This window comes from Castanea sativa, chromosome 5 (assembly GCF_040712315.1).
Source record: "Castanea sativa cultivar Marrone di Chiusa Pesio chromosome 5, ASM4071231v1".
NCBI lineage: Eukaryota > Viridiplantae > Streptophyta > Magnoliopsida > Fagales > Fagaceae > Castanea > Castanea sativa.
The window spans coordinates 56,476,950-56,501,485 of record NC_134017.1 but is presented as its reverse complement, the minus strand read 5'-3'; the positions used below and the strand labels follow the sequence as shown (position 1 = coordinate 56,501,485).

Genomic DNA, 24,536 nt, shown 5'->3' with positions numbered 1-24,536 from the left:
ATGAAGCCTCCAAGAACTGAAAAGGAGATCCAAGGATTTCTAGGGAGGATACAATACATCAGCAGGTTCATAGCTCAGCTCACCATGACATGTGAACCAATCTTCCGACTACTTAAGAAGGAAGTCCCTACAATATGGAATGAACAATGTCAAGAAGCCTTTGAAAAGATCAAGAATTATCTGATGAAGCCACCAATACTTTTCCCACTGATACCCGAAAAACCATTGTTGTTGTATCTTACCACTACAGATACAACAATGGGGGCTTTACTTGCTCAATACCTAGAGGAGACTAAAAAGGAGAATGCAATATACTACATCAACAAGAAGATGTTACCTTATGAAGAAAAGTATTCACCATTAGAGAAATACAAGCGTAGCACTTATTTGGGCAACTCACAAACTCAGACATTATATGCTTGCCTACAAGGTTTTGTTGATTGCAAGAATGGATCCTTTGAAGTACTTAATGGAAAAGCCTGTGCAAGATGGGAAGACTGCTAAATTGGTATTGCTTCTGTCAGAATTTAATATTAAGTATGTGATTTAGAAATCTGTGAAGGGGAGAGCAATTGCTGATCATTTAGCCAATTGTTCACCAGAAGAAGTTGAAGAAATTAAGGAGACTTTCTGGATGAAGACATCATGGGCATTGAAGTAGAATCATGGAAGATGTGCTTTGACGGAGAAAAAAATCAAAATGGAAGTGGCATTGAAGTTCTCTTAATTTCTCCTAAAGGGACACATATTCCATTTTCTGGCAGACTCAACTTTCCTGCCACCAACAATGCCACTGAATACGAAGCTTGCATCATCGGGTTACGAGCGGCCCTAGGCCTTGGAGTAAAAGAGTTGTTGGTATACGGAGACTCAGCCTTGATAATCTTCCAGATTCAGAATAAATGGAAGATCAAAGAAGAAAGGCTAATGCCTTATCATGAATGTCTTCAGAAGTGGGCATCAAAATTCAACAAGATCCAATATCAATATGTGCCAAGGATGCAAAATCAAATTGCTGATTCTTTAGCAACCATGGCATCCATGATGGATGGGTCAAAAGAAGATGAAGCTAGACTGATAGTGTTGGAACAAAAATAAGAACTAGCCTACTGCATGACAATAGAAGAGGATAAGGGAAAGAATGGGGAAGGTGAATGGTATTCAAACATCCTACAATACCTCAAGGATGGAACATACCCGAAGTCTATAGACAAGAATGATCAATTAACCATGCGGAGGTTGTCTACTAATTACATTATTTATGGTGAAAGGCTTTATCAAAGATCACATAATGGAATTCATCTCCTTTTTGTAACTGCCAAGGAGGCACATCAAATAATTGAAGAAGTTCATGAGTCAAGTTATAGGCCACATATGAATGTATACATGTTGTAAAGGATAATAAGGAGACAAGGCTATTACTGGATTACCATGGAAGCCAATTGTGCGGCTCATGTTTGAAAATGCCATTAATGCCAAGTCCATGGAGATCTGAAGCACATGCCATCCATGCCACTACACACCATCACATCACCCTGACCATTCTCTACATGGGGAATAAACATTATTGGGAAAATTCACCTAACAGCATCCAATGGCCATGAATTCATACTCGTAGCCATTGATTACTTTACCAAATGGGTAGAAGCTGCCTCATACAAGGTTCTGAATTCAAAGAAAGTGGCTCAATTCATCCAGACCAATATTATCTACAGATATAGGGTACCATATGAAATTATTTCAGACAATGGGCTGCATTTCAAAGGAGAAACAGAGAAACTACTACAACAGTTCATTATTCAACGTCACAAGTCTTCACCTTATTGTCCTTAAACCAAAGGAGCAGTTGAGGCTGCTAATAAAAATATAAGGTGAATCTTGAAGAAGAGCGCAAAGAACTACAAGGACTGGCACCTACAGTTTCCCTATACACTCTGGGGGTACAGAACATCAATTCGATCTTCCACATAAGCCACTCCTTATTCATTGGTGTATGGGATGGAAACATTCCTTCCCATTGAAATGGGTGTCTGTTCACTAAGGATAGTATTGGAAAGTGAAATCCCTAAAGAAGATTGGTTACAAAACAGATATGACCAGTTATGCATGTTGGATGAGAAGAGACTCAAGGCCTTGTATCATATTTAAGGGCAAAGGAGGCTTAGGAAAGCTTTTGACAAGAAAGTGAGAACCAAAGATTTGAAGTTGGGGGACTTAGTGTTGAAGAAAATCCAAGCCACGATTCAAGATGCAAATGGGAAGTTCAAGAAAAATTGGGCACGCCCATACATTATCAAGCAGATATACTTTGGGGGAGCTGTAAGGTTGATGGATTTAGATGCAAAGCCAACCAACATGGATCAATTGAAGAAATACCATGTCTAAGGTGGTTGTAAATTATGCTATTTCCCTTCCTAGGCTTGACCAAAAAAAAAAAAAAGAGGAGCTCGCTAGGCTGAAAACCTGAAAACCTGAAAGGGAGGTCTAGGAAAAAATTAGAGCAAAAAAAAAAAAAAAAAAAAAGAGGAGCTCGCTAGGCTGAAAACTCGAAAGGGTGGTCTAGGCAAAAATTAGAGCAAAAAAAAAAAAAAAGGTAGGTTGAAAACCCGAAAGGGCGATCTACGCAAAAAGAGAGTAAAAAAGAAGAGAGTGAGAGAGCCTGCTAGATTGAAAACTCGAAAGCACGGCCTAGGCAAAAATTAAGGCAAAAAAAAAAAAAATCAATGAACTATGTGATGACCTGATCCTTCTACCAAAGGGGTACGTAGGCAACCATGCATTGGTTTGATCACAATTTCCCAAAACCACCATTTGCCCATTAACCAAAATTTTTCAAAAATTCAACTATTTCATTAAACCATGTCATTACACAAAACCCTAAATCAAACCTGCAACCAAACCAAAACTTAAGAACCCATACCCTAAACCAAACCATAAAAAAAAAAAACCAAACCCCGAAAGCCTACACTTTAAACAGAATCCCCAACCTATAAATCCTAAATAATTCCTAAACATAAGAGTTTTTACATTAACTTTTAAATAAACATGTTCAAAGCCAAAGAATAAGAAGGTCACTTTGTCTTTAGTCTTTTCTCTTTTTGTTGATCACTAATTTCTTTTGTGTTAGGTACTTCATCATTTTTGTCCCTTCTTTTGAATTCATAGTTGTCTTCATCGAGTCTTTCCTGGTTATCTCTAAGAAACTGCTTTCTCGTAGCAACCATCTCAGCTTCCTTGTCAACAATCTTGTTCACTAACCAGTTCGAGTATTCTGTAGTCATCCGGTGAAAGTGGACTTTGGCAAAAGACTGGACCACTCGATCAGCCATCTTCAAGCCCAAGAGCATGTTCTTTATAGAAGTAGGATTTGTGTCCACAGAGTGAAAGTTCTTCTTCTTTTCCCACTGGGCATTCCTTGCTCATACTAGAACTGCCTCAGGAGTCTATCCGCCTTATAAAAGGTTGCCCTTAGCAACCTAACAATGAAGATGTGATCTAATCCTAGAGACCGCAGTAGAGGGGGTGGGCACTTTCACAAATAATAGTTCCATTGAATTGAGGTATTGAATTTCTTGTTCAAGAACTTCACCCAGTCATTTTCAGTTTGGCACCCAGTTTTAATTACAATCTTGCTAAGAAAACTGCTAGACCCATAATTACCAGTTGTAGGCTTGGCAATCATATCCAGTCGCTCCATTAGCCATATTCGCAAAGTTAAGGGACTCCCTAGGAAGTTTTAAGATTCTCCACCATGAAATACAACATCCAGTCCTAGAAGTGTTTCTGCCAAGATCAAAGAAACAAGATTATCACCATCCTTACTTTGACTCACAACACTTATGGCTCGAGCATCCACAAAACCATGCCTTCCAAAGCAAAGCAAAAATTCTCCCACAAAGCATAGGGCTAAGCCTAAGCTTTTCTACATATTGTTGGTCACTCCATAGGTGCATTTGTCAATCAGCTTGGAAACAATTGCACGAAGATTCACCATATGCCCTTCAATCATACCACACGTAATGGAAGTAGGAAGACCGAGAGCATCAGACAAAGATTCCCTATGCTTGGGATCACAAGAAACCACTACAGATTTCGTACCTGGATCATAGCCCAGGATGGCTGAAAATTCTTCAATTGTGGGACAAAGTTCAACAGTTTTAAACCGGAACACGTGATCTTCGAGATACTAGAACTTCACAGTAGCACGAAGAAAATCCCACTTGATTTTAACTTTCTTCAAAGCCTTGATTCCTTCTAGTTTGTAGGCCGTAAAATTGGTCTTGGTAATGAAATCAAAGCTACGTACCCATCTATTGATATCATGAATTGTTGAATGAAAAAAATTATTATTGCTAGTCATGGATGACTTTTGCTTGTGATTATTGTGTTTTGCTAACCTTGATGCAGAGATTTGTTGCAGGAGAAATCATTTATATGAGCTACATCAATTCTTAATCAGGTTTGAAATAGGTTTCAGAGAGTTTGTAGCTGAGTAGGAGAGTGTTTCATGATCACAAACAAAGAAAATATTACACAAAAATGCAAAACACACATTGGAAAAGTGTAAGGAGTTGGCCCACCACGACGTAAATGTCATGGTGTGGCCAAGTGCCATTTGACACTCTGAAAGTGCCGAATGGCATTCCTCATGTGTTGAGTGGCACACAGCCCCTCCATCGTACGTCCATACAATTACATGCAATTTTCCATTCTCAGACTTTTTTTTAGGATCAATTAACACTCAAAAAGATTTTTTTTTTGGGTCAAATTGGGGCATTCTAACGTGCTTAACTCGCTTATTTTAAAAAATCATCGCTTCCATCATTGTTTGCAAAAATTGATCAAATCAAGATTTTTTATAAATTTCATGAATTCATGTTCCAAACTAGGGGCATTCACCCATCTCTCATTCATTTTCAAAACAAAAAAAAAATCACCATCATTATCTTTTCAAGAAAAAGGAAATCATTGAGATTTCAAAAAATCATGCGTTCATTTTAAACTAGGAGCATTCGGCTCCGCCTCATTCAAGTAAGTGTAGATTTCATTAGAGCCAATCAGGATAAGTTTAAAATAGTACTACAAGATCTCATAAGGTGAATTCTAAACTTGTCTTAGTTAAAGTTTCTACATGATCCAAAGTGATTCCAGGGACAAAGGGCTAAACATGGAATCAGCAACTTACTATTTTTAAAAAAACCTATGTCATTCCCATATCAATACTGGGCATTAATAGTAGAGTTTCCATTTATACTGATTGTTTTTCATCACTTGATTTACTGATCCTGTTTCCATAACTTTTCTTCTGTTTTGGTTGACTGGTTTCTTTTGGCTCATTTTTGGTGATCAATTATTCTCTATATCTGTACAACCTTAAGCATTGGTTTTAGGCTTTTAGCAGCAGATGTTGAGTGATTGATCTCTATCAAGCCTAATTGAGTTGTACTTGGAAACTTGAAATATTTCTTTTTTTAATTTGGCTTTTTATTTGTAAGGTTGAATTTTTTGAAAGATGAAATAAAGAATCAAAGTATTATACATATCAGAAGGGAATCAAAGTGATATAAAATCTTCTTTTTAGGGTAACATTTAAAAAAAACAGAACTTTATTAAAACAAGTTTCAAATGTATTTCCTATTGCATGCAAAGCAAATGCAGATGTTGGAATTCACTATCTTAGTCACCAATTTCTTCTAATCTTCTCTGAAAATATTCAAAGGAAAAAAGAGAACTGAATAGTGTTGCAAATGGAGAAACACCTTCAGAAGAATAGAAGAAAAATGTGGAGAACGAGAAGTTAAAAGAAATAAGATAACATTAATCTTTTCTTCGTAATCAACCTGTTTAATAGTCGCTTTAATAGCAGATTTATGATTATATGTGGCTGATTTATTGTGCATTTAGGTGATTTCAACAAATGTGAGCTAGCGGAGCCCTAACTTAAGTTGGTCTTTGAAGAAATTGTCACGTGGGGTCATAGACTATCAAATATTAGAATATTGACTTGTTATTAAATCAAAATTGGTCACTTAAATTTGAAGAATGGAACTCCAATCCATCAAAAGCATTTATTTTTGTTGTCATGTTTTGACGTTGAAGAATTATGCATCATTATTGTGTTAATCTGATATCTCGTTTTGAATATCATACTATTTTAAAATATAACTTTTTAAAATCTTTCTTAATTTTTTCAAAATAATTATATTAAATATTTTTTTAAAAGAAAAGAAAAGAAAAGCTAACAACTTAATGGATGCCCTAAGACTGGTTTTAAAAACTATTTAAAAAAAAAATTTATGTGCAAAGAAAAAAGTAGCTAACATTTGTTAGGTTCTAAGACCTTTAGGTTTAAATGTCTTAGAACTCTAATTTGTAATGTTGGCAAACCATGATCAAATCGTTTAAGTCGTGTTCAGACTACTCAAAGTATGTGTCTTTAATGTAAAGTTGGAATCGAGTTGTTGTAGAAGTTATTGTGCAATTCTGCTCGGCTCGATTGATTGAGAATTAGACTCAACCGATCAAAAGTCGTGCAGATTGTTTTTTCTTCAGAATTTCCAACTCAACCCTCAGCCCATATGATGTGTAGGGTTTTATGTTTTGCCCTAAGTATAAAAGGCAAACCCTAGCCACGTTTTTAATATTGCCCATATTGTTGTTTGTGTGAATTTGTTGTGAGATCTGAAAGTTGCTTGCCTTCACACAAGCTTAGGATCATCAAGAAGGATATTTCTTCAATAGCTTGACGATTATTCAGTTACTGCCATAAGAGCTTAAAGATATACAAGCGGGAGTACTTGTACTTGCTGGAGAATCCAAGAAAACAGGAGTCTATGGTCTTGGAGCTTGCATGTGGTCGTGTTAGTAACTTTTCTACTATTGGGTAGCAATAGGATGTTAGTAGTCTACATCGCTATTGTACAAATTTTGATTCTTTCATAGTGGATTCAGTTTTACCTTGAGGATTACTAGGTTAAATCCTCCCAAGGTTTTTTACCGGTTTGGTTTTCCTGGGTCATCATATCATTGTGTTCTTTATATTTTTGCTGCTTTGCATAATATAATATATTTGTGTTAACTTAGATTTGCATAATTTACCTAAATTAATAACTTGGCTAAATAACTAGGTTAATCTGGTTGTTTTAAGGGGTCTAAAAATGTATAAGTGGTATCAGAGAGGGTAGCTTTCTCGTTGTAGATTTTTTGATCTCTGAGCTGATCCTTGACTCTTGTTGTCATGGATTCTTGGAAAATCTTTTTTGCAAATATGGCATTTTGTTTGCTTGTTTATTTTGTCTCTTGTTGTCTTTGTTAAATCTTGCCTTGAACATCTTGGTATAATTACATGTGATAAGAATTATTTGTGTTACATAGCTTTAACCACCTTAAAGGCACGTGATTCTTATCTTTGGTATTTGGATAGTGGTTGTTCCAGGCACATGACAGGTAATAAAGCTCTATCCAAGACACTCTTTGAAGGAAAGATTGGTATAGTCACGTTTGGAGATGGAAGCAAACCTGTGATCAGAGGCATTGGTACTGTGGATATTCCCGGGTTACCAGCGTTTGAAGACGTCTGGTATGTTGATGGGTTGAAAGCTAACTTACTTAGCATTAGTCAGATTTGCGACAATGGACTGAATGTTCTCTTCACCAAGTATGAATGTGAGATACTTGATGGAGGAGGTGACTGTATGTGTATTGGTGTGAGAACAGCTGACAACTGCTATGGTATAACACCAAGTGTTTTAGTGCGAAGATCAATCAAGTTGACTTATGGCATCAATAGTTGGGACATGCTAGTCATAAGCAATTAGAGAAGATTTCCAAGTGTGATGAATTTATTGGTTTGCCCAAGTTTGAGAAGATAGAAAAGTGTATCTGTGGACCATGTTAGATGGGTAAATAAGTGAAGTCCAAGCATTTGTCTGTATCTGAAGTTCAAACTTCCAAACCTCTTGAGTTGTTACACATTGATCTCATGGGTCTTGCCAGAGTTTAGAGCTTAGGTGGGAAGAAGTATATTGCAGTTGTTGTGGATGACTTTACTAGATATACTTGGGCTGTACTTTTGAAAGATAAAGCTGAGGCTCCTGAAAAGATGATGTATTTGTACAAGAAATTGCAAGTGGAGAAAGGTACTGTGATAGCTAGAATCAAAAGTGAACATGGGAGAGAATTTGAAAACACAAAGTTGGCTACCTTCTGCAATGATCAAGGCACACATCAAGAGATCTCTTCACCCAAGACTCCACAACAAAATGGAATAGTGGAACAAAAGAATAGGGTTGTTCAAGAAATGGCACGTGTCATGCTACACAACAAGAAGTTGCCCAAATCTTTCTGGGGAGAAGCGGTTAACACTGCTTGTCATACACTCAACTGGGTGTATTTCAGACCTGATTCCAAGAAAACCCCCTATGAACTTTGGAAAGGAAGGAAGCCTACTGTTAAATATTTCTGGATATTTGGCAGTGATTACAGTCTACGTGATAGAGAGAACCTAGAAAAGTTTGATGCAAAAAGTGACAAGGGTTATTTTTTGGGGTACTCTTCTACTAGTAGAGTTTACAACCTAAGAACTAAATTAGTCATGGAGTCTTCTAATGTGGTGATCAATGATGAATTGAGTTCTGATACTCAGTTAGAAAACATGCCTCCTGTTTAAGAAAAGACCATGGAAGTTGATGAGCTTATTCTTGATGATTATATTAGGAAGCATAGTGATGAAGAGTTGTTAGTGTTGAATGATGCTGTTTCAGTACCATTAAGTTCAGAACCATCTACACCAGTTCATGAAACTCAACTAAGACAAATAGAGTATAGTCCTTCTTCAGAACAGAAAGGTACTCCAACATCTCTGGTAAAAGGTCCCTCTTCAAGAGTAAAGTTAAATCATCCTATCACTAACATATTGGGCAGTCTGAATGATAACATGAGATTGAGATCTAAAGCCTTGAATGTAATCACTCACTCATGCTACCTATCCTAATTTGACCCAAAAAGGGTGGATGAAGCTCTTCAAGATGTTGATTGGGTGAATTCTATGCCTGAAGAACTCCATCAATTTGTTCGGAATGATGTTTAGGAGTTAGTCCCTAGACCAAAGGGAGTCGATGTGATTGGAACTAAGTGGATATTTAAGAACAAGTCTAATGAACATGGAACTATTATCAGAGATAAATCAAGGCTTTTTGCTCAAGGGTACACACAAGTAAAAGGGATTGATTTTGATGAGACCTTTGCACCAATAGCTCGATTGGAATCCATTAGGATACTTTTGGCCATAGCAAGTCATTTGAATTTCAAGTTGTATCAAATGGATATTACGAGTGCTTTCTTGAATGGCATGTTGCATGAAGAGGTTTATGTTGAACAACTAAAGGGTTTTGTTGATCCTCACAGATCGGTTGATGTGTACAAGTGGAATAGAGCCTTTTATGGTTTGAAACAAGCTCCAAGGGCTTGGTATGATAGGTTAACTGCATATCTCACTAAGCATGGTTTCAAAAGAGGCTATGTAGACACTACTCTCTTCATACGAAAGGATAAAGATTACTTTGTTGTAGCTCAAATTTATGTTGATGATATTGTTTTTGGTGCTACTAATGATTCTCTTGCTCAATCTTTTGCAGATGAAATGAAGGCAATGTTTGAAATGAGCATGGTTGGTGAACTAACTTATTTTTTGGAATTGTAGGTAAAGCAAACGGAATCTGGAACTTACATCAACCAAGCAAAATATGCAAGAAATCTAGTTAAGAGATTTGGACTTGAAAAGGCTGCACATGCTAGAACACCTATGGCTGCAAATACAAAATCAACCAATGATCCATCAGGTGAGTCTGTTGATATTACATTATATAGAAGCATGATTGGGTGTCTTTTGTATTTAACTGCTAGTCGGCCTGATATTTCTTTTAGTGTTGGTATTTGTTCTAGATTTTAGTCTAATCCAAAGCTTCCCATTTGAATGCTGTTAAACGTATTATCAAATATGTTGGTGGAACTTGTGATTATGGATTGTTTTATCGCAAAGAGTCTAATCTCTCTCTTGCTGGTTTCTCTGATTCTAATTGGGCTGGTAATGTTGATGATAGAAAAAGTACTACTGGTGGGTGTTTTTATGTAGGAGCTAATCTTGTGGCTTGGATGAGTAAGAAGCAAAAAACTTTGTCTCTCTGTTCACTGCAGAGGCAGAATATATTGCTGCTGGAAGTTGTTGTTCACAACTTCTTTGGATGAAAAGCTTTTGAGTGATTATGGGATATCACAAGACACCATGGTTGTTTATTGTGATAATTCTAGTGCTATCGATATCTCTAAGAATCATGTTCAACACTCTAAGACTAAACACATAGAGATTAGATACCACTTTATTAGGGATTTGATTGAAAGAAAGATTGTTGCTATTGAGTATATCCTTACTGAACATCAGAATGTTGATATTTTCACCAAACCTCTTGATAGAAGTAAATTTGACACACTTTGTCAAGTAATTGGTGTGATTCTGTGTCCTTAGTCATTCTTGAGTTCATGGTCCTTGTGCTTCATTTCTCTACTTTTTGTGACCATTTTGTTTGGTATCTCTTGTTTTTTGTTTCCTTTGTTTTTCTAAGATTTGCATTGCATAACATTCATGCATTTCATTCGAGGATTTATTTTTGTTATTTTCATAACATTTTTTTTTTTTTTAAAAGGGAAAAGAAAAGGGAAGCAAAATGTGTTTTGCATTGTTCTTCTTGGATTTGATATCAAGGCTGGCCATATTATCTTTACATAACATGTTTATGTACCTTGTTTAGCTTGGATGAGCTTATTGTATTGCACTTTACTAGTTTGAGCTTTGTAGTGCATGTTGTGTGGGAAGATGTTTACCGTTTTTGATTACATGCTCTTAATCTTGAAATCACATGCTTTTAATTGTCGGACTTGAACTTAATGAGAAAGGCATAAATAACCATCTCACCACTGTTTATTAGCCAATCATGAACACTTTAGTGTATATCGTAAGATTTTGTGCTCGAGAAAGTGTAGCACATGCACAAAAAGAACATAAGGTGTAGCTTCGGTTTAAATGCTAAAATTGGTGTGTACATTATTAGGCTATAATATATTCACAATGAAATAAAATTGGTGTGTACATTATCCCAGCTAATACTTAATAAGTTTTTGATCAAATAAAATTTGTGTGTACATTATGAGGCAGATAAAGAAACTTACATGATTGCAAGCTTTTATTCTAGGAGATGTGAGAGTTATATGATATAACTTTTTGAGGGATAGTCTCTTTTGATTGTATGTGATGGATTTTGTAGAAATTGTGCTTAATTTCTATACACATATCATCTCACATGTCTCTCAAGCTTTTGCTAGTTGCACACACTACACAAGTTACTCTTTGTTAAACTTTGTACGTGATATTGTGTATGATTTTGGTTTGGCCATCCAGGATTGAAACTTCCTTGAGTTTGTATGCAAAATGTGTTTTGAAGTTTGAGATTTTAAGGTGAACTGAGTGAAAATCTTAATTTTTGGGAAATTTGGGCTTAAATCTTGTGTTTTTGAAAAGCATTTCATCTTATACTCATGCATTTTATTCATAAAATTATTTACTTTGAGGTGTTTCAGCATAAAAATGCAGTGTTTTTCAAAAAACTGTTTTTTCTAGAATTTTGATTGATCGAAGTTGTTTCTCGACTAATTGAAATTGTGATTAAATTCTTGGTCATGTTTTGTCTGTTTCGATCGATACTTGATCGCTGTTGGATCAATCGAAGGATTTTCGATCAATCGAACCTATTTTTCGACCGATCGAAAATCGCACAAGAAGTTTTTTTTAAAAGGATTAAAGTTCACTTATTCTTCACTTTTCAAAAACTTTTTCAAACTTTTTCTCTCTTTTTCAACTGGTCCAAGAGTCAAAGTTTATTTTTGTCATTTTCCTCCAAATTCTTTGCAAGGATTTTGTCCTCCAAGGTCGGTATGTCCATTCTACCCTTCATTTTTCATTTATTTTCATGTTTCATGAATTAAATCATGCATTTTAAGGGGTATTTCGCACCTAAGGATTTTTGGGACTTTTGATGATTTAGGCTATTTCTTTCACAATTGATCAATGGGTTTTTGTTGTGGGGTGCTTTACAACTATTCTTGTTGATTTAATTTGATCAATTTGGAGTTTTGTGGAAAATTTGAAATTCTGGAGCTTGAAACTACTCGAATTGGGGGATTTGTTCAATTAAGTTTAATTTGATGAAATTGGCTTGTTTGATTGATTAATTTGATCATTTTAATGTATTATCTATCTTGTGTAATGATCAATTGGTCAATGTCTTGAAAATTGTACAAGTCGTTTTTCAAATTGTTGGGTTTTTGATACAAACTCTATGCTCAAGCCAATTTTGTGATTTTAAAGTTAATTTGAACTTATTTTCACTACATTAGAGCATGCACCATTTGCTTACACTGTTCACGCATCATATAGAATTGATATTTTCTATATTGTTTTGTGCTAACTTGCAGTCTGCCCTTGGTTTTTCTTTTTTCTCTCTTTTGGTTCTTTTGTGTGTCTTTTCCTTCCTTAGCACCATGCTTAGGAAAATTAGAGCCAATAGGTCATCCCCTTCTTCTGCCCCATCCTTTGAGAGTGACAGATTCTTGAGTGCGAAGCACCAAGACACCTTTGAGACTCTTAATCGTAAAAGAAGCATTTGGGCTGAGAGACGGGTTCTTTTAGATGAGGCAGATCTCGAGATTAGGCAGAACTTTGAGCGTAGGGGTTGGTTGCCTTTGCTAGATTTTTCTCAACCCCCTCCGGCTATCTTGATCAGGGAGTTTTATTCTATCCTCTCTATTCATGTCTATGATTTCAACATTGTTCTTAGGAGTTGGATTTGTGGTGATGAGTACACCATTATTTCTTCGGTAGTGGCTGCTGCTCTTGGGGTGCCTTTTGTTCAGCATCCTGTCTATCCTTTTGATGTATCTCCTCCCCTAGATGACGTCATGTCTTGCATCACTGGGTCTTCTATCCAGTGGGGTTCTAATCCTCAGATCACTATTGTTGAGCTCTCTGAGGTTTACTATCTTTTCTTTAGGATTGCGTGTCATTTCTTGTGTCCTATATCTCATCTGCACACTATTCCTTTAGAGTGATGTGTATTTTTGTATGCTTTTGTTACGGATGCTCCTATTAGTTTTCCTCATTTGTTTCTTTGTTCTTTGAACGAAGTTTATAGGAGTTCATCTACTGCTCATGCTCTTTTTCATCCTGTTTTTATTCATAGGATTCTTCTCCATCTTGGTTTAGAGGAGTTTCCCGCATCTGAGTTTGTTCATATTATTTTTCCTATAGGTTCCACCTTTCTTAGGCAGAGGGCTGCTTAGTTTAAAGCAAGCTCTAAATGTCCTAGGGTTGAGTCTTCGGGTGTTGTACCTCCTCCTTCTCCCTCCTTTATAGGTGATACTTCTGCTGAGGCGTCTGACGATCCTCATGCTGCTGCTGCTGCTGATGTTCCTCTGCCGTCTACTTCGGATGATTCAGACATTCGATGTATGTTGGAGACTGTCATGACCGTTCAGGCGGCTCATGGTCAGCTTTTGGTGGACATGTTTGACAAGCTTTGTGCCTTGCGAGTAGATTTGGAGAGTATTAGACCGCCACCTCTTTTTGATGATGAATGAGTGCCTTTTGGTAATTCGTCACAAAAAGGAGGAGTGCATATATGGTGTAGAGAGGAGTTTTTGTAGTTAGGGGGAGATTTTTTTTTACTTGTTTAGAGCTGTGTTGTGATGTTGTTAGATTGCATCTAAGTGCTTCACTTTGTATGTATCTTTTTGGCTCATGATGTTTGGATTGTCCATGATAGGGGGAGATATTTCTTGTTTTACATTGTGCTACATTGTTTTTTATGATCTATATTGATGAGTTTGTTCATGATATATGTCTTGTAGTTTATGTTTATGTGAGTTCAAGAAGTTATGTTGTTTTACTTGTATTTTCCACACATGTGTTTATGTGTTTGTTAAATGTTACAGGAATATACGGGTTGATTTAGTTGTGTTGCTGTCTACACTTGCAACTGATGGATAGTAGTTAGGTTGAATTTGTTATGCTAGGTTTTATATTTGTAATGGGCTGTTTATATGTAAACTTTGAGCATTGTGATATGTTTTTTTTTTGTCATGAATTGCCAAAGAGGGAGTTTGTTAGGTTCTAAGATCTTTAGGTTTAAATGTATTAGAACTCTAATTCGTAATGTTGGCAAACCATGATCAAATCGTTTAAGTCGTGTTTAGACTGCTTAAAGTATGTGTCTTTAATGTAAAGTTGGAATTGAGTTGCTGCAAAAATTATAGTGCAATTCTACCCGGCTCGATCGATCGAGAATTAGACTCGACCGATCGAAAGTCGTGGAGATTGTTTTTTCTGCAAAATTTCCAACTCAGCCCTAAGCCTATATGACGTGTAGGGTTTTATGTTTTGCCCTAAGTATAAAAGGCAAACCCTAGCCACTTTTTTTATGTTGCTCATATTGCTGTTTGTGTGACTCTCTTGTGAGATCTGAGAGGTACTTGTCTTCACACAAGCTTAGGATCTTGCTTCAATAGCTTGATGATTATTCAGTTGCTGCCATAAGAGCTTAAAGATATACAAGCGGGAGTGCTTGCACTTGTTAGAGAATCCAAGAAAGAAGGAGTCCGTGGTCTTGGAGTTTGCACGTGGTCGTGTCAGTAAGTTTTCTACTGGTGGGTAGCAATAGGATGTTAGTGGTCTAAGTCGCTATTGTACAAGCTTTGATTCTTTCATAGTAGATTCAGTTTACCTTGAGGATAGCTAGGTTAAATCTTCCCTAGGTTTTTTACCAGTTTGGTTTTCTTGGGTCATCATATCATTGTGTTCTTTATATTTTCGTTGCTTTGCATAATATGATATATTTGTGTTAACCAAGATCTGCATAATTTACCTAAGTTAATAACTTTGCTAAATAACTAAGTTAATTTGGTAGTTTTAAGGAGTCTAAAAACATACAACATTTTTTTATAGCTTTTTATATTTTTTTATAAAAGTGGAGTTAAAAATTTCTTAAACTTTTCAATTAACAAAATTCCTAATAGTACTTGTTATAAGACGCAAAAAATAAAAAATATATCAAATGGACACAGTCATTATTTAGTGTTTAATTTTAACTTGTATTTAGCATGATATCTTGTTTAGCTATAAATTGTTGGAAATATTTTAGTGTAATAAGCCAAAAATGTATTGACCCCTTGTGATTAATTAATTAATTAATTAGCCAAGTTTATTAATTAATCAAATTAACATGCAATATACATGGCAACACAAACAAATTACCAATTAAAATATAATGCAGCAGAAAATAAAGTTGACACGGTGATTTGTTTACGAATGGGGAAAACCTCCGAGGCAAAAACCCTACTGGGTGATTTTAAGATCACCGCTCCCAAGAATCAACTATTATTAACACAAGCGGTTACAATTAAAGGAATCCCAGTACCTTATACCAACCTACAGTTAAACCTTTACTCTAATATCCAATTGGACTCATTCTGTAGTGACAATCTCTCATTTTAATGCATGACTCCTAGTACGTAACTAACCAATCGATACACGGATCCCAATATGCTACTTACTCATTTGCATGAATCCAAGTACGTGACTAACTCCACAGCAATCCTTTGATTATTATAGTTGATTTACAACAGCTTCGCATAGAAACACCAATAAGATCTTTAATGTTGGTGCAATAAACTTTGCTTGGTTATAGAACTCAAAGGTGTACAAGAAACGCAGCAAGAACTCTTTCTCTGTAGGAGGAGGCTAGGGTTTCAAAAAGAAAACCTTATGAAGCTTTCTAGGGTTGCGTTTTTCTTTTTCCACCTTCTTTTAAATAGGAGCTTAATGGACTCTTCTATTCCAAATAGGTTTATACAAACCTTGGGCTTTCCTAGTCTAATAAGGATTATACAAACCTACAAACCTTGGGTTTTCCTACTCCTATAAGAATTCTACAAACCCATAAACAATTAGCCTTTTAGAGTAAAAACGTTGCTGGCTATAGTCTGAATCTTGTAAGCTTGATAGATCGAGACATGTGTCGAGCTTTAATAAATTGTGACAGATCGAGCTTCTGCTGAGGAGGTATCGAGACTTGCAGATTGCACTTTTCTTGAGTAATCTTCATGTCTTCAATTTAACCATTTGTAATGATCATCTTGAACCTACTTAGATTTACCCAAATACAACTAAAGTGCGTTTTATCAAAGGATATGCCAATTGCATAAAAATATGTCCCTAACATAGTGACTAAACAAGTTTTGATACAAAATTAATATCCCAAATAATCAGCAAGAACATAAAATAAACAAGAGTTTAGAATGATCTCACAATGCTATAGAATCACGTTGCGAAAGTGTTGTCCTTAAATGTTGATTCGTGCCACCTGGAGTAAAACTCAGTGCAACTGATTCTCTTGGCTAAACAACCCCCTAGGATTAGACTATAGCATCAACCTTCATGATGGAAACACTTCCATTCACGAAGGTTTAAGAACAACCTTCTATTGCCTTTCCTTATAATAAATATAAATTGTAGAAAAATATGTAGGAGAGAAATATAATTGAATTGTATATATCTAAATATAGAGTAGTAAAAAGACTTTTTAGAAAAGGTGTTATGATGAGAATTATGTAGGCTACGTATGAAATAATAGTTTATAGTTATTGGTTACTAATAACTCATAAAAGCCCAACAGTTATATTATCAATTATTGCCTATATGATGTGTAGTAGGTTTGTAAGTAGATACAATGACAAACAACATTCTTATAGATGCAATTCTAATAACCAAAGAATAAGTATCAAATAATCAACATGATAATTTTGCTTATAGCCCTTAGTTACTAAGCATGCCTTATACTTGTCTATGATCTCATTCGGTTATAATTTTCTTTTAAACACTCACTTCCAACCAATAGGCTTAACTTTAGATGGAAGCTCAACCCATTCCAAGTATGATTAGACATAATCTAATAATATGTTAAAAGATTCCAACCATAATGGTGCATCAATAAATTTAATTGCATCATAATAGCTTACATGTTCATCTTCAACAATATAGGTAAGAGAATTGTTACTGTAACTCTTTTTCTCCTTTGTTTGCTTATTTCTTCTCAATTCTTGCACATCACAACAAGATCATTAGACTTATCAATAGGTTCATGAAACATATTTTTCATATTTTCCCAAGGAAGCGTGTACTAAAAGAAAGTATTTTTAAGATTTAACAATAGTATTAAATTCTAAATACATCACTCTTGATGAAAATAATTCTATATCATGAACCATAGCAAATATAACCAATAAACACACAATCACATATTTGAGAATCAAGTTTTCTCCTCTTAGGTTCATGTAGCATGACCTTAGGCAAGTACTCCCACACTTTGATGTATTCTCCTTTTCGATTTGGGTAACATCTTAGCCAACTACTCCTACAATTTGAGCTATACCAAATTAGGCTTACGCCATTCTCAACTTCATTTTTTATATTTTATAAAAATTTCCAAAACTTCATCTTTGGTTCTTAATAAACAAAGCTAAGTAAATATAGAATGTTCATCAACAAATTAAGATTACATAAAATCGTTTACCACCTCTAGTCATTGGGTATCTTAAATCATTCAAATTACTCTATACCAAATTCACAAAAACCTATCCACCATCTCAAAACAACACATATAGCCAAATATATATATATTTTCAATATCACTCTTGCACTTGGTGGATAAAAGGAATATTTATTCCAACTAAATCTTATCCACTAGCCCAAAATACTACTAGGATAATTTTTTTTTTAATTTATATAAAGAAATTTTTAATTATTTTCCATATTTTCTCATTCCATATATTTGTGTTAAGAGATGTAAAAATAATAGCATTTGTACATAGAGCCAATATCCTTTTGTTACTAGAAACCACTCTTAGGAATGTCCAAAATTTTACAAGAATAAGACACTTAATATTTTGTATAATTTGACATCATTATACCACAATTGTATAATACAAATGTTTAATCATTCACAATTTCTTTTTCACACAACCATAAATGATTACTTGAATACTTTGGTATGGAAGATAATATTTAATTAAATTATGATATCATTGTAATTTCATCATACAATTTCATAGGGCACCATTTTTCTTACTTAACAATAGGAATGCCTTCACCATAAGTCTACACTATTTTTTTTTTCTTTCACAATTGGGCCAATTTTTTATTTTTATTTTTTATTATTATTATCTCATTTCTCAAAAATATTATCATTAGGTATTTGTTATGAATTCCAAAAAAACATTTTCCAAAACACATGTTTTTCTTCAATTTCATGTTTCTCATATTTCAATAGACACAAAACGATTTCATTCAATATGATAAACATATAGTATCACACAAATTGCAAATGCAAAAAGCTAATATCCACATTTCAAGACAACATTACATAATATTATCCACATATTGATTTAGATTAAAGAATTAAAATCACATTTGGATGGACGTCATTTATTTTTTCTTTTAAAATATTAGTCCACCAAATTGTTTAGATTAAACATATAGCAAAAGAAACCCACAAAAGATATAAGTAATTATAACTACACATATAACTACTAGCATTTTTCTTTATAAACATATTATCATATCACAACATAAAATTTCATAATCAATAACTTGTTTATCCATTTTAAAACACGAAGCTCAACCTTTAAGATTGATGGAAATATTTTAGTGAATAAACAAGTTTTGATACAAAATTAATATCCCAAATAATTAGCAAGAACATAAAATAAAAAAGAGTTTAGAATGATCTCACAATGCTATAGAATCACGCTTCAAAAGTATTGTCTTTAAAGGTTGATTTGTGCCACCTAGAGTATAACTTGGTGCTACTGGTTCTCTTGGCCAAATAATCGTCCAAGATTAGACTATAGCGTCAACTTTCGTGATGGACACACTTTCACTCATGAAGGTTCAAGAACAACCTTTTACTGCCTTTTCTTAGAACAAATATAATTTGTAAAAAAATATGTAGGAGAGAAATATAATAGAATTGTGTATATCTAAATTTAGAGTAGTAAAAAGACATTTTAGTAAAGGCGTTATAAAGAGTATTATATAGGCTACTTATGAAATAATAGTATATATTATTGGTTACTGATAACCCATAAAAGTACAATGGCTATATTATCAATTATTGCCTAACGACTATTTTTCTCATTATTGTTCAATGGCTATTTTACTCATAAATTCTCAATGGCTAGAAAATAAATAAGAATAAATGTGTTTGGAACACACACCAACACCAACATAAACAGGATGTGAAAGAAAAATGCAAGGAAACTTTATGGGTCCGAAGAAAAAGAAAAAGAAAAAAAACCCTATAGCGGTTAAGCCTAGTACGACAATTTTAAGTTTAGAAAAAAATGCTGGTATAGGGTTAAAAAACCGCCAATAAAGGCTATATTAGAAAACTATAAAAATTCCTATAGTGGTAGTTTAAAAACCACTGGTATAAGTTCAACCTATTACAACGGTTTTCAATTTCTAAAAACGCAAGTATAGGGTTACAAAACCACTAATATAGGTTATTCCGGTAGTTTTTAAAAAGTGCCAGTATAGGTTTTCAAAACCACTAGGACCTATACCAGTGGTTTTAAAACTACTGGTGTAGGTCGGCAGGACCTATTGTCATACTTGTTTGGCAGCGGCACAAAACGCCAGGAAAAAAAGTGTCAGGATAGGGCATTTTGGTCTATATTGACGCTCTTTTGGGGTTATAACCACAATTTAAAAACACCAAAATAGCCCGAGTCTTTTGTAGTGCTCGCACAATGTTTGAATGGCCTCTCTTTTTGCTTCAGTTCTCACGGCCGAATGGCCTCTTTTCTTTTCCTTCAGGATTTCTTTTACTTCAACCCCCGTGTTTATGCCACATCTCTTTAAACCAAAACTGACTTGAAGTAAAACTTGAGAAGACAAGCTCATAAATAAGCTTTGACAAATAAGTGGGCTGGATCCACACGGTGCAAAGCACCCAACAGTGGTTGCCTTTTGTCTTTTCATGGTTGAAGTTGAACCAAAATTTATATATATGAATTATTGTTGTGACATTATTAGGGTCATGTATATTGATATACTTGTAACATTTGTATTGATAATTAGTGGTGATAAATACAATAATATAGGTGAGTGATAAGAGGTTTGTATTAAGAATTTGTTGTAACTGTAAGCTTGTAGAGAATTAGTTACTAAGTTACAAGTGGATTAGCTAGCTTACTATTGCTTGGTATATAAAAATTGTAAAACGGCTAAGGAGAATATTGAAGAATTAATCAAAAATTATAGTTTGTTCTCTTATCCATATCCCTAATTCACTTCACCATTCTTAGGAGGCCTAGTTACCCTCGAAGTCAACCAAAAATATCATAACCCGCCTAGTTGCACCCACTTTATATTTATGATAGGTGTGCTAAAATTTTTTGTATTTCAATATGATCTCCCACATTTGTGTATTATTCATTATGAATGACCCTTTTGAATATAATAGCAGATAACGGTTAACAGTTTAGACAATTCTTAGATATATTATCTTCTCTTTAAAATTATACTTTATTGGAGAACTTGATTTTGAACTAAGCAAATGAGTATTGAACTATATTTATAATTGTTTTGTAGCATAATTTTGTCAAATACTACTGATTCTTAGCAGTAGATGCATATATATTTTGATTAATTGAATTGTCCAACCTTAAGAATATGTTCTTGATTCTATGCAAAAAGTGAATGCTCATCTTTGATTTTCTCGGCTGCTTGTATCTTAAAGAATAAATTACCAAATATGCTTTCTAACTGGACAAACCAGGAATTTTTTTTAATTTTCAATTTTATAGTTTGGAAATCTTGAAGAGTTGAAGCATTCTACACTAGAGAATAATATAAATTGACTAGAGTATTTTTTTGTTTATTTTTGCTAATCACAACGTAATATTCATGTCTCTTGCTTCCAATTTTTTTGTCACATTACTTGTGTTCTTGAAGATGTATACTGTACATAAAGAAACATGTGATATATTATTTGATCCATAAGTAATATCAATATGATAATTCAGTTCATCAAAATATTTTTTTCCTAAATTATAGCTTGGTTGTTGTCACTATTTTGAACAACTTTTTTCTAGAAGACACAATTTTGAACATGTTATTGATTAAAAGTTTCATTTGTGAGATTTGACTGTAAAATTATCAAACATTATTATTATTATTATTATTTTGCTGAATATAAAAGTATTTTTATTAATGTTTATTAAAGGAGAACTTGACATACCCAACCACTAATGAAAACTTCAAAAGAAAAAATTAAAATTATAAATTGTTAAAATATGTAGGATGAGTTGAGACTTACTCTCACATTGAGCAGGTTCACAAGTAGTTTAAAATAAAAGCCATATCCATATCCAAAGGAAGAGACCACAAACACCTAAACATAAATATAAATATAAACCTAAACTTATTCATATGCACAAACTAGCACATGAAATTCAACAATTAATAATTTATAGGAAAAAAGTAAATAAATACCAATAGACTTTAATAATCTAAATTTTAAATGTTGATATGAAAAAATTAACAAAGAAAAACAAATTTAATAGATTTTTAAAGGAGATTCTAAACTTATTTTATTTTGTACTTTTATCTTTAATTTAAAATATTACTTATTTACCATTTTTTTCTATTATTATAAATGTTTGTGATGCATCAATTTGAAGAGTTAACGCTGTAGTTGGAAAAATTCTATAATTATGATGGAAACAAATATAGAAATTGAATTAGAAAAACAATAAATTAGTGTGAAATGAAAGAAAGATAAGGTATTGTAACTAATCAAGTAGTTTGAACGACATTTTTCTATCAGTCATTTAATTTTTTTTAAAACTATTCTCTTTTCATGTATTTGTTAGTGACCTTGAAAATAAGTTGAAAAAAATTATCGGGTTTGGTATGTACAAAAAATTATTAGCATTCTTGTATAATTCAAGGCATGTATAATATGTATTAATTACTAATGTAATTAATATAAATTGAAAAGCTAAGTATGAATTTGGTTTTTCAACTAAAATTTTGAAAGAAATAAAAAGTGCCTTGCCCATTTAATGGTACAATAATTTATAAAATTTAAGTTCTTAATAAACAAGATACTATAAAAAAAAATTAGTTGTCCAATATTATTTTGTAGACTCCTTGTTAGCTATTCAAATTTACAACATCTCAATAATAAGTTGTATTTTTAATAAGGTTTTAGTTAACCAAATAGAGTTTTCATTTGACCCATTTATCCTGATGCTATCAAAAAAAAAAAAGTGGAAAACTATCTTAACATATGGTTTTATTGAGTAAATTTGTTAATAATTGAAACTACTATGTTCTTATTTTAATGAAATTGTCAACATTGAGGATATGTTCTTGATGCCCAAAAGAAAGGGTTACTAATCTTATGATTTTTTAGGTAGCTCTTATCTTCATAAAGATGTTGTTGCATGTGCCTAATAATTGGTCACCATTTGCACCATTTGCACTACATCATATACTAAGGGCCCGTTTGGAGTAAGCGGGGAAGAAGTGAGAGTGGAAGGGAGTAATATAGAGTTGGCTGAAATAGGTTAATTTTAGGTTAAATCTACTCTACTTTACTCTACTCCCCCTCCCACCGTTTCAATCCAAACGGACCTTAAGGGCTTTAAGCCTCCCACAAATTGTAAATATGGATCCCTATATAACAATAAATCAAGGGGCCCACAATCAAACTCTCTAATAATACTAATCATCTCGATCATTGACATTTCATTGGACTTGTAATCTTCATGCTTTTTTATCAATGTTTTTAGACCCAGATCGGACCGAGAGGTCAGATTGTGAAAATCGAGAACCGGATGAAAATTCGATTTTTAAGCATAGAGAACTGGGCATGTGTGGCAATTTTGTAAACCCCTAAAACTGTGGTTGAATCCCTAAAATCGGTCCAACCCCTTAGCAAGTTAAAAAAAAAAAAAAAAACCTAACACAGTTTTATTCTACTTAATTAAATTATCCATATCTTACAAGGAATAAAACAAAATTGTAATTAAAATCCTTCAAAGATATTCAAATTTACTTCAAAAATTAATCATAAATTTTAATATTTTTATGGTTATTATTTTATTTTATTAACTTTCTTATTTAATTATTAAATATATGCTTGAAAATCATTAAATTTCCCTCACATATATAGATATATTAGTCAATTTTGTTAGTTTTATAAATTTAATATCTATATTTAGGCTTTAATTAATTATTAAATTAATTATGACGTCATACAATTCGATCCCGGTTCGACTTTGGTTCAACCTAAAGAATCTTGAACTTCTCCCTTTTACGGTTCAATGAACGGTCCGGTTTGAAAACTTTTTTTTTTTATCTTCCCCCCATCATACCTGAATGGATTATTCTTAAATTTCCCACCATAGTGGATTATCTTCCCCCCATCATTACTGCTCTTTGATTTTTCTTTCAAGCAAAACCGACATTCACTCTTTATACTCCGTCCATGGTTCTTCTGGATTAACATACAACACTGCTTCTCTTCATTTGTGCTGCGCTAAAAAATCCAGGAAAAGACGCAATTTCTGCCCCAGGAGCTCAAGAGTACCAAAAAAAGGCTTGGCACTGATGATCCAATCCTTCTCAAGAAGTCCTACTTTAGATTCAACATCTCATCGTGGAAAGCAGACACAACATTGTAGATTGAGGTCCTAAAAACATCTGTAATGTCATATGCTTTTTGAATGTAGAGGGCCATGTCTCTTTCTATTCACTGCACCATCTATGCTTCCAGTGCTTGACGTTGCCCATTTAATTCCAAACTACTCACAGGATGAGATAGTTTCTCCATAACTATCTCCTGTCAATAACTATCCTAAGGGACTTTGTTTTTTAATTGTTACAAGGATAGAGTTTGTATTTTGTAGGTATGTGAGCTGTTCATGAACACTAAAAATATGCAGTATAAAGGTTTGAGTCTGAGCCGTGGTTGATGGGTTAAAAAAACCTTCATTTGTCAAAAAGAAAAAGAAAAAATGCTTGGTTTCAATTTAAATGAAGGCTTCCCTTTTATGGGCTTGGTGAATGCACAAAGAAATGGATGCGTAATGGTTGATGGGGCTCATATTTAATAATCTATTTTCTCTTTTAGAAATTTTGTCTTTTTTTTTTTACATATTTGTCATCCTCAAGTATCATAGCTTAGAATTAGTCCCATTCTCCAGAATTTCCATCATTTCTCATTTACCAAACAACCTATATGAATAGTTCTACTGTTTGGTTGCACGTTCATTATGGTGAATGCCTATTTCTTAGAAACTGTTGTCCTTATGGGGTCAGTAATCACCCTATGGGGTGTTTACTTTATGGGAGTCAGTATTCT

At 33.7% G+C, this 24,536-nt stretch overlaps 1 protein-coding gene across 1 annotated transcript; it reads left to right on the top strand.

The window, feature by feature from the left end:
• On the top strand, window positions 1-1,098 carry LOC142635453 (uncharacterized). The gene is made up of 3 exons (XM_075809604.1): window positions 1-462; window positions 551-657; window positions 765-1,098. Exons 1-3 carry the CDS (start codon window positions 1-3, stop codon window positions 1,096-1,098), a joined length of 903 nt encoding a protein of 300 aa, XP_075665719.1.
• Window positions 1,099-24,536: the final 23,438 nt, after the last annotated feature.

Bases quoted from the DNA above. Each gene is read 5' to 3' on its own strand.
- LOC142635453 (XM_075809604.1), top strand. From the start codon at position 1: ATGAAGCCTCCAAGAACTGAAAAGGAGATCCAAGGATTTCTAGGGAGG. The intron at 463-550 runs GTACTTAATGGA...TATGTGATTTAG, and splicing joins GCAAGAATGGATCCTTTGAA to AAATCTGTGAAGGGGAGAGC. The intron at 658-764 runs GTAGAATCATGG...ATTTTCTGGCAG, and splicing joins AAGACATCATGGGCATTGAA to ACTCAACTTTCCTGCCACCA.